General features: G+C 26.6%; 1 protein-coding gene across 1 annotated transcript; it reads right to left on the reverse strand.

Annotated features, from left to right (window-relative positions):
* Positions 1–372: 372 nt before the first annotated feature.
* Positions 373–2,989, reverse strand: LOC107019864 (BURP domain protein RD22-like). The gene is made up of 3 exons (XM_015220227.1): positions 2,899–2,989; positions 1,513–1,627; positions 373–1,394 (listed from the first exon to the last, which is right to left on the reverse strand). Exons 1-3 carry the CDS (start codon positions 2,926–2,928, stop codon positions 526–528), a joined length of 1,014 nt encoding a protein of 337 aa, XP_015075713.1. The 5' UTR covers positions 2,929–2,989; the 3' UTR covers positions 373–525.
* Between the last annotated feature and the right edge of the window lie 8,849 nt (positions 2,990–11,838).

Consider the following 11,838-nt stretch of genomic DNA (forward strand, 5'->3'; position numbering starts at 1 on the left):
TAGTATCAAAATAAGGGAAACTTTGCAATACAAACAAGTAGTATCACATTTCAGTGGATTAACATAGACTTTGATGTATGTAAATAAGCACTAGCTAGCATCATTTATTGTGTATCAAGGAAAGAACAACTTTGCACTACCAAGTATGTGAAGCAAAAACAAAAAAGGAAGAAGAGGTTTCTACTTGCCAAAGACATTTTGGTCTAAAAGGTATGAGAGCAATAAAATCACAGAAAGCTGATTATCATTGATTTGAAGGAAATTTTAAATTTATCCACTACTTCACCAACATAAATTAGTTGTGGCATATATTTCATTAGTAAGTCTAGCAATGAATAACTATCATTATATCATTGGGGATCATACAAAAAGTAATATGAAGCACAGTGTCATTTCCATTTATTTATAAAGAGAAAGATACATTACACATGAAACACAGAAAGGTAAACGACTACTCTTAAGAACGATTTAGGATGGCGTCTGAACGCTTATTTCATAGCTCCAAGTAGCATCTTCGTAGCCTATTTAGATAGGTACAAAGACTATTTGATCATCTTGAAGAAAATGACAAATTGGCGTAGTTCCAGGCTTAACCTTGAGAGCTACAAAAGGGATCGCGTGTGCATTCCAAAAAGATGTATCTTTGTGGCACACTGATACAGCTTTCACTTTTGTTCCATCAACACCAACCATAGATACCATATATGTTGTTGTACTTCCTCCAACATGACAATAATGTAGAGCGTACGCGTAGTTAAGCTTATGGCAAACCATGTTATCTCCATCAAATATTTGTTGAACTTGTTCAATTGTGTATCGTTGGGATGCTTGAGTTTCCCCTTGTACCTCAGAAGTAATCGCGAGGACATTGTTTGTCCCAAGTACAGATAACCCGAAATCTACCATAGACTCCAAAGAAGTCACACAAGTTTTCTTCTCTTTATGTTTCACTTCTGACTCTTCACAAAGTTTAATTGTTTTCTTAATCGTTTGAGCATCCTTTGATTTACTATCGATTAAGAAATGGTTGAGGATCTCTGGGCATTTTTCCATCGAGAAGGGAATTGATTCAACAAAATGTCTAGGTAAAAATGGTGCTTCGTTTTTATTTAGGAGAGAGGGAAACTCGATAAGTTTACCCTTCTCCAAGTCCTTCTCTAAAAAGAAGTATTGTTTCAAAGTATCATAATTAAGATTAGTCTTGAAATTACTTCCTTCAGTTACTTGTTTGATCAGATTCTTGTTAGTAGCACCATTCGTGCTAGGGTTTTCCAGCACGAAACGTTGAAACTCCGAATTAGCAGCATGATGCCAGCTAATAGGAATATATCCACTTAAACCATAGTACACTTTCTTCTTAGTGTTTTCTTGTTTTAGCTCAGGAACAACGCCGTCTGTAAAATCATTATCACAATAAATTGTTGAAAATCATTGAAAATTCTCATAGTTTGGGGTATGCTTGTAATACTATTCTTAAAATATAAACATATACAATTAAATTATATTTTATACCCGAGTGAGGAAGGAAATCTTTGATGACTTTGGGGATTTGAGTATTCGGCAATTTTATATTCCAATAAACCTCTGGAGATATCGCTGCATAAGTACTTGCTAATACAAAAGCAAGCTACATGTATATATTTGAAAGGAAACTCAGTCATTATTATATATATTAACTTGAAATCGTTATAAAACTCATATATTAAACTTATATTTGACTTAGATAATGGAATTTAATTTGTCAAGGAGTAATATATGAGCATATAATATATAGATTGTCTGACCAAACTTTTGAAAGTTAATTAAACTTTTTTTAGTGAGTTGAGATGTTTGATAAAGTTATTTTTCAAAGGGAAAAAGATATAATAAATCCCACAACTTTGTCATGTAGAATTGTTTTATCATTCGTCATGAAAGTGACTCATATGTGCTCCTAATGTTATATTAATTTAAAATTATTATTTTGATGGTCAAATTTATTTGTGTTTCACTAATTTTCTTGTAAAATATATTATAGACGCCCCATTTTTTTATTTTTTATTTTTACAAATACAAAAATTAAAATACAATATACCTGCGAAAAAAATCAGTTTTTACGGTAAAGAATCAAATAGAAAGGATAAGAAGCTCGAATAATGATAATCAAAGAAGTAAAAAAATAATTTTTGTATTAAAAATATTAAAATATAAACTGGAATTTGTTAGAAGGATCATATATACCCCTACATGAATTTTTGAAAAATTTTGAAGTCAAAAAAAATAATTTGAAACTAATTTTCTTACTTCTGTTAGATGAAGGGTACATGTGAGGTCCTTTTTGTACCGGTAAAGTTATATGTGAACTACTTGTATAAGGATAAGGATATATATGAGTCACTTTTATAACAAAGGGTATAGAAATTCTAAATGACAAACTTGATGGGTATATCATGCTTTTTCGCTTTTGTAACAAAATGCTACAAATTGTTACCCTAAAGTCATATTTTTTTCCTCTTCAAAATAAGCAAATCTTAAAAATTTAGTGAATTATACTACTTACTAGTTAAGTACTCCCTCTATCTCTAATTATTTGTCTAGTTCTCTTTAATTACTTGTTTATTTTGACAAATTAAAAAAGACAAATATTTTTACCTATTATATCATTAATTAATTTTTAAAAAAAGTATAACTTCTTGAAAATCTTAAATTTTTAACTCATCCACTTTATAACTAATAGAGATAAAACGGTAAATTTACTATATCAATAATCATTTTCTTAATAGATATGTCAATTTAAAAGTGGACAAGTAATAGTATGATAATATTTGCAGAATCAAATGATAACCTAGAAAAGGACCTAACTTAAATAAGTTGTAAAATGATAAGATAAAAACGTATATAAATAAAAATGCTACTTACCAAGAAAATGGTAAGGACCTGCAACTTCATAGGAAAGTTATTTGCTATGGATATTGTAGAAATAGCTAAACTTGGATGGAATTCAGAAACAGAAATTATCCTTTATTTATAGGTATAAAAATTGCAATATGTACCACTTAATGATAATATAAAATAATTTTTTTTAATTATATAATATATGACTGGACTATTTATTAAATATTATAACTGGATTTATTTATATAGTGGATCGATGCACACTATATGCGTACAGATCTTGGTAAACGGAACAATTAATATTTGCAATAATTAAATAATATTCCTTTCGTTTCTTTTATGTATCATTTTTATTTATACTATAAATAGTTAATTTATAATACTTGTCATTTCTTAATATCAATATATAAATTATAATATTATTTTATATTTTATTCTTATGAGTTATTTGCTTTGAAAATATATACATTTGATCAAAAATGAATAACTCATATTCATTGATCAAATTAATTAAACAAAATAGAATAATTTATATTCATTGATTAAAAGCTAACTTAAAAAAATTTAAATAAAAATAGAATAATAAATTTATTTAATTTCTTGATAGACGTGAAATAAAAAATGATGACATATAAATATAAACGAAGAGAGTATTTGATTTTCTCAACTAGTAGAATAAACTTCTTATGTCCTAAAATATATGTCAAACTGTTCACTTTTTTAGTAAGTTTTAAAAGAATTTTATAATCTTCCCTTTCAATTTATTCAATTTATATGATGTAATAATTAAGCACAAATTTAAGAAAGAAATAAAAAAAATTGAAATTTATCATCCAAAATAAATCGCCATACATGTTTATATGTGATCATAAATCATCTTAATAAGTGTTAGATACGTATTTAAATGTTAAATTGTTACTTTTAAAATATAAATATGTTATTCTTTTTTTAACTAACCAATAAAAAATATGTCATATAATTTGAGATAAAAAAAAATACTTAATATTTTCATTTTACGATAACTATGAAGGTCAATAATCAGTAAATTAAGTATTCAAGTAAACAATTCAAAAGATAAATAAAAAGATAAAAGAAATATTTTATAACTTGGATTATTTGGGGCTTTGGCGTGCACGTAACATTAGTGTTTCCAAATAATTTTAATTTAGTACTAATAATTACGCACTTATATGTTAAAATACTTTTCTATATAAATTTTTATATAAAAAAGACTGTTTAATTTAATTAGATGACTGACATTGGCGTACAAGTAAAATTAGTGTTTCCATGTGAATTTCTAATTTCAAATGGTCAACTTATTAGATGTGATTTTTTTTCTAATTATAAACTTCAATATGGTATCTAAAGTTTGAAAAATAGGTTTGAGAAACTTCAATCAATCTTGCTGCAAAAATAAAGTATTTTAATTTTTAACTAATAGTTACTTCAACAAAAAAGGGTCGACATGAATCTCTAAAATAAGGGATATCCGGTAAATGCAATAAAGGAAACAAAATAATCGAATTTTTAATTTTAGGGATATCCAACGTGAACTAAGAAATTTCTTTTAAAATAGTTTTAACTAATATACTTAACTATAAATAAAAACATGGATAGCTAAATTGTGAGTCGATTTCTAAATGGTCACCTGAGTTTAGGGATTTGTCTTGAAATATTATTTATATTTCATTTAGAACCAAAATATCACTCAACTATCGCTATTTTCCTTCAAATATACTTGACACTTTCAAGTCTCACTCTCTCTTAGTTTGCATGTCATGTCATTGGAACTTTTTTTTAAAAGAGAAAATACATTAAAAAAAAACTCTGCACTTGGTCAAGTAACTTACTTTAGCACTTAAATTATACGAGTATTTAAATACCCCCTTAACATCTTTGAAGTGAATTAAAAATCACCCTGAGATTATTATACAACTCTCACTTGTCACATCATAGTCATGTAAATGTTACATTATAGCTATGTCAGCGCCACATTATTAATTAATTTTTTTATTAATTATTCTCACAAATTTTTCTTCAACACTTTTTAAATTAAATTACACTAAATAATTAATTACAAACGCATTTTCTAAAATTAAAGTTTAAAATGTGGATCCATTTTTATTCCCCACACGCAGCCCCCACCCACCCCCTTCACTTCTTTCTTCTTCCTTCTTCTTCACCATTTTTAACCCTTATCGATTCATTTTTTCCTCTTCATATTTTTCAACGAGCCCCACCATATCTCTTATTTCTCTTTCTTTCTTCGTCTTGATCGGTGAACCAATAAGATTCTTTTAGCTCCGACGAAAATTGACAAAATTTATATATGCGAAATTAACGTCAATAATAAGATATTAGTGTTGGGTTTTGTGGATTACTAAAGAAATGGTGAAATTGAAGTACTTGATAGAGTTGAAGATGAAGATTGAGGAAAAAGAATGTTTAAATGGAGAAGAAGCTTTTGGAAAGACAATAAATAAAGAGAAAAAAATTAAAAGTTTGTGGACCAATAAAAAAAATTTAAATAGTTTGATAAAAGTTATTAAGAAAATAATATTTAAAATATTAATTATATATTGACCTATAAAAAAATGACATGTGTATGATTTTATAATTTTTTTTTCGTTTTTAATTCCTTCTCACGCTATTAGGTGAGTGAACTCACTTTCTTTGTCACGTCATCTCTAAGGATTGAATTTAATTCACTTTAAAGATGTTAAGGGGGTTATTTAAACGCACATATAGTTTAAGTGTAAAAGTAAGTTATTCAACCAAGTTCAGGATTGTGTTTTTTTTAATGTATTTTCTCTTTTTTTTTTAAAAAAAATGATAGACTTATTCAATTTATCAAATTCATTTAACTAAAATAATGATCTTATTATTTTCTAAAAAATACATATTAGTTTATTTAGAAGAAATTTTCATACTTAAGAATCTTTTATCACAATAATTATTATTTTTTTATGTTATGAAGAATAGTTTTTTAAAACTTACCATAATATCATCAATTTTGAATAACACTTCTATTTAAAAAAAATATTGATATATGAATCACTTATGAATGTCAACTTACATCAATTAATCATATATTATATAATGGATTAATAATATTAAAAGTAAATAAACTTTTTAAAAATAATTAATTCGGTTCTTTGAAATTCATGTATACTTACAATATTGTTTTTTAAAAAAAGAAAATAGAAAGTGAACAATATTTATATTAGAAAATAAAATTTTGATCTTTATTTATCAATATATTAATCTCATATAATGTATACGCAATTCGATTAATTATTACTTGTATTTCATGAATTTGGGATGAGATAAAAATATGTATTGGTGTTTAATTGTATGATAACTCAAAATATAATATAATATTAAATAAGAATTAAAATAAAAATAAAATTAAAAAAAGTTGAATAATAATTTTCTCTTTCTTACCAACCTTTATTTCTCAACATTACGAATTTATTTAGATATTTTTATGAAAAATTGCTTTAAATTTTTAAATAATATACTTAAGAGTATAGAAAATTATCAAGTAATAATTGCGCATAGAGATTTTTTCATTGAATTTTGTTTGGTAAAAATATATAAAGGAATAAGATGTTTTTTAATTCTTTTTATAATCTTCATAAATTCTCATGTAATTTTATATATTTGTTTTGTAGAGACAAAAGTTTGACGAATTAAGTAAGTCTATTATTTTTTTAAATGATGATTTAATGACATGACATATTAACTAGAATAGGAGGAGACTTTTGAGGTATTTAGTTTTTTTTTTCTTTTTGGATAAAAAAATAAGGCTTAAGTCATCGACGGCTCCTTAAAGTTGTCTGCATAATACACTTAGACACCTCAACTAAGACTAGTACCTATTGAACACTTTTTACATATTCAAAGTTATTTATATTAGGCATTTTTTTGATAATCAACAAAAATATGAAGAGTGTGTGATACACTTGCGCTGACATGACAAAACAACTAACTAAAAGAACGACATGTGGCACTGTGTCCCCAAAATTATTAAAAAAATAAAATTTTATTTAAACCTATATAAAACACATTTTATATCTAATTTTTAAAATATATATATATATATATAATGAAAATGTCAAGCTATTCTAAGAATTCCACCCCCACCCCCACCCCCTTTCATCTTCATCTTCTTCCCAAAACATACTCTTTCTCAAAGCATAAAATCTCCCCTTTCAACTTCATCTTCTTTTCAAAACACATTATTTCACAAATCACAAAGCCTAATTTCTTTTCAAAAAACTTAAAGATTGATTTTTTCTAAGAAAATATACATTTTCATACTAAGAGTGAAGAAGAAATAAAATTTTGCCGGCGGGTAGTCATTTCTACATTAATGACAAAAATGTCTTTCAAATTTTCAAAATATCATTTTTGATAAATTTAAGGGATTTATATTTGAATTTGAGTAAAACTATTTGTTCGAAAATTATGATAAAAATATATCGGCTAACTTTTTTATACTAGAATCACTTATCTTCTTTCTTCTTCTTCTTCTTCTTCTTCATATTTGTTTCATTATTTTTATAATATTTGCAACAAATCATACAAAAGAAAGTCTTTCTTTCAAATCTGAATCGTATGGTTTTTTCATAGTTTATTTTCATTTATCTTGTGATTTGGAAGAAATAATTTTTTATATATATAAAAAAAAAAGAGACAAACAATGTTGAAGCTAAAATGGAGAAAGTTTTGCAAACTAAATTTTGAAGAAGATGAGTCGTAAGGGGTGGGGTGCTCTTCTTTTTTGGAAAAAATGTAAATGAAAGAAGAAAAAATGTTTTAAAGTTAACTATAGTGTCAAGTGTCAGACCATCTCCAACCCACCTCTATTTTACTCTCCATTCTCTATATTTGGAGAGTAAAATGGAGAATGGGCACTCCAACTCAACTCCAAATCACTCTCTATTTTTCAAATTTAGAGAGTTAAATAGTAGTTCTCCAAATTTGGAGAACTACTAATCACACTTCTATTTTACTGTTTCAATATTTTATTATTATTTCCATTACTTTCCATTAACATATTATTTTACATAAAGTTTCATTAATTAAATATCTAATATTCATGATTCTTTTTAAATGAAACATAATATTTCTAAAAATGTATTATTTAATATTTACTACTTTAATTTCAAATTAATATATTTATTATAATTTTCATCAATTGTAAAATTTTATTTTATCATTAATTTTTCATTATAAAGAATACACAAAATTAAAATGTTAAGATAAAAATTTTAATTTAAATACAAGATAACAATACAATACATAACATAATAATTTAAATACAAAATAAAATATAATGTATAACATAATAATTATTTCGCTATGAAACAAGAATCATGTTGAAAAGATGTGGAATGTGCATTCGGATTTTTGCAATTATTGCAAAACCGTCACGTTTTTGGAGAAAGAAAGTGCTACATGATATAATCTACATGTATTATAGTACACAACGTGATAATTGAGGATGAACTTGATCATAATGCACCAATTCAAGATGTCGTAGAGGCTCCAACTCCAACGACAGAAATGGTGGTAGTTGAAAATATCCGATTTGAATAATTTTTAGCTAGATATAATAAAATTAAGGACAAAAATGCTCATTTTGAACTTCATAATACATTAATAGAGCATTTATGGGAACAACGTAATAATTTTAAAAATTAAGTGTTTATGTAATATTTGTGTAATGGTATTTCACTTTTATTTGAATTTGTTCATTAATTTATATATTATATAATTTTTTCGAAAAAATAATGGTATTTAAAATTTAGAATAAAATATAATTTATATTAAATAAAAAATTTGAAAAAAATAAAATTTTGTATCACATGAGAATTATATAAAGTAATTATTGAGAAATAGAGATAAGTGATTTACATTAGAAATAAGAAAAATAAGAATGAAATAGAAATAATAATATAATATTAAGGAAAGAGAAAAAAAATTCTTTTTTAGAGAGTAAAATAGAGAATTGGGTTGGAATTGCTTGTATGAAAAAATAGAGAACTTTATATTTGGAGAGTAAAATAGAGTGTAGGGTTGGACATGCCCTCAATAAAAGAAGAAAAATGTAAAAATAAAAACAAAAACATTGTTTTTAACATTTTCATGCGCTTCAGGGAAGTGTGAAACACATTTTTTGCCATATTAACGTTTTGTGTTTAATAGGTACATGTTTTGAACAATTTAGGTGTTCAATAGGTACAAGTCCTAGTTAAGGTGTCTAAGTAAATTATGCGGACAACTTTAAGGGGCTGTCAATGAGTTAAACCAAAATATAATATTATTCACTTTCTAATTTTTTTTTAAAATATATTGTAAGCATGAATTTCAAAATACAAAATTTATATTATTATAATACTTAATTGACCTTTAACATTATTGATTCATTATACAATTTATGATCAATTGGTGTAAGTTAGCATTAATTTGTATATCAATATTTTTTTAATGTATGTGTTTACAAGTATTTCAATTGATGATATTGTAGTACGTTTTAAAAACATGTTCTTCACAACATAAAAAAAAAGTTTAATTATGATTAAAAAAATTCTTAAATATGAAAATGTATTCTATATAAACTAATTTATTTTTTTAAAAAAATAATATGATCATTCTTTTAGTTAAATGGGTTTAATGAATTAAACTAGTCAATTATTTTTTTAAGAAAACTTTAATGACATATCATGTCAACTAGGAGAGAGTGAGCCTTTTGAAGTATCGAGTATATTTGGAGGGAAATAGTAATATTTGAGTGATATTTTGGTCCTAAATGAAATATAAATGATATTTTAAGACAATTCTCTTAAGTTGGGTGACCATTTAGGGAATTGACTCCTCAATTCTTAGTTTTAGAGAAACTATTATTTTCTAAATACAAAGATGAAAATCTAGCTACATAGGGCCAAATTTTTTAGACTTAATTTTTTGCTAAACCTTATTGGTAAAAGGATCTTATTTTGGGTAAGACTTATACATGTTTCTCTCATTTGATTATATTAGATTAATTTCTTTAGTGCCAAATATGTTATAGCGGAACTTACCCCACTATAGCATCTGCAAACACTCACTATGGCGGGAGCCTCTCACGATAGGGATTATGTAAAAGCATTACTGCTTTGGAAATTTCTAAAAAGTGCCATGTACTTCCCTTGACGTCCCGATATTTTTCTTTTCATATCAAGATCAATTCTGAGAGTTTTACTTACCTGAATTCAATTCTGTAAATCACTATACGTTTCTTAATGTCTTGGCTACAAGAAAATATCAGCAAAGCCTAGATATTATGTCACGCCTTGAGCCTATACCCTGGGCAAGACCGACACTCGAGAATAATTGCCGATCCCCAGCGAACCCTTTGTCTTGCTTACTTACTCAACGGAAGACTTAGACACAAGAATATAATCTCAAATGATGAACTCTTGAAATAACTTAGAATGTCTTAGAAGAAACAATCATCTAGCCAAGATGGCAACTCAATACTCAAAACATAAGCCAATAACAAAATAGTGACAAATGAATTAACTAATTGTCTATCTATGAAACCTCTAAAACTGAGATGGATGTCGGACAAGACCCATGACATCCTAATAAACTAAATACTAAAAGCAATAAAATGGATCCTGCGGAATGGGAGGCTCACCAATAACTCTTAATTCTCAACTGGATCAACGAAGTGTTGGATGCTAATCCTGGTTACCTATATCTGCATCATTAAAGATGCATATCAAATGACATCAGTATATTGAATGTACGAGCATGCAAAGGGAATACTAAAAAAGACATAAGCTTGAAAGGAACGGAAAGAACAAATTTGGTCTTAACAATTCAACAGAACTAAAATGAACTAATTTCAATACAAAGCAATCACATAAATGTAATATAAAGAAAAACTTTTAAAACATGGATATCAACTCTGTATATTTAGAAATACAATAATACTTTGTGAGTATGCAAAGATACAATATAAACTCTGGATGTATATAAAAGTACAAAATACTTCTGTGTATATGAGAATACAAAATACTATCATGGGAGTTTTTTAACCGACAACCATCACTTCAGAGCTATTGTGATGATACAACGTTTTGTCTTACGCTGCGAGGACCGTCCTATACCTTGTCGAAGGTATAGAACCTAATTACTATTTTAATTCGGAAAGATTTTTTTATTAAGTTTTTGACTTTTTAGAGTCGTCACTTAATTTTTAAAGAAAAAATCAAGAAAACTTAGCTTTCAAAGGACTTAAACAGAAAAATCGATTTGAAAACTTAAGGGGGTTCGGGGATTCATATTTATATTATAGAAAGGTTTTTACGGCACCTAAAATATTCACTAAATCGTCATTATCCAACAACTAACTTGTTGGCTTAAAATAACCTAACTTGAGCTAAATTGAATATTTATTTGAAAACCTTTAGAAATACCACACTACTATCTAAGTGAGTTTTTTAAACTTACAAAATTATTAATTTTTTTTAAGTCTATTTAAAGTCGATCGAATTAGTTTGATAGTTAAAATATAATAGCGTATTTTGGGGATTTAAAGTTTTCGATCCTAAAACTAACGACAAATAATAACAAGCACATAGCGATAAAGTAAGAGAGAGAGAGAGAGAGAGAGAGAGAGAGAGAGAGAGTTGGATTGGACCCAAACTCGATTTCTGTCCGCCTAGACCGGTGTTTGTACCCCTTTTCGTTTTGTACCTGTCCTAAGCTAAACAGAAAATTAATCAAAAGTAAAAGACAAGGGCTTAAGCCCAAAAAATAACAAAATACAAATTCTGAAAGTAATTTTGGGCTTTTTGGCCAACTTCTTCTACTCTTCGATTTGCTTCGACTCCTTCAGCCTCGGAATCCATACATCAATTTTTATAGCTTGACTCGAAAAAAGGAGTTTGAGCCTTTACGGCTCTCTCT

This window comes from Solanum pennellii, chromosome 5 (assembly GCF_001406875.1).
Source record: "Solanum pennellii chromosome 5, SPENNV200".
NCBI classification, from domain to species: Eukaryota; Viridiplantae; Streptophyta; class Magnoliopsida; order Solanales; family Solanaceae; genus Solanum; species Solanum pennellii.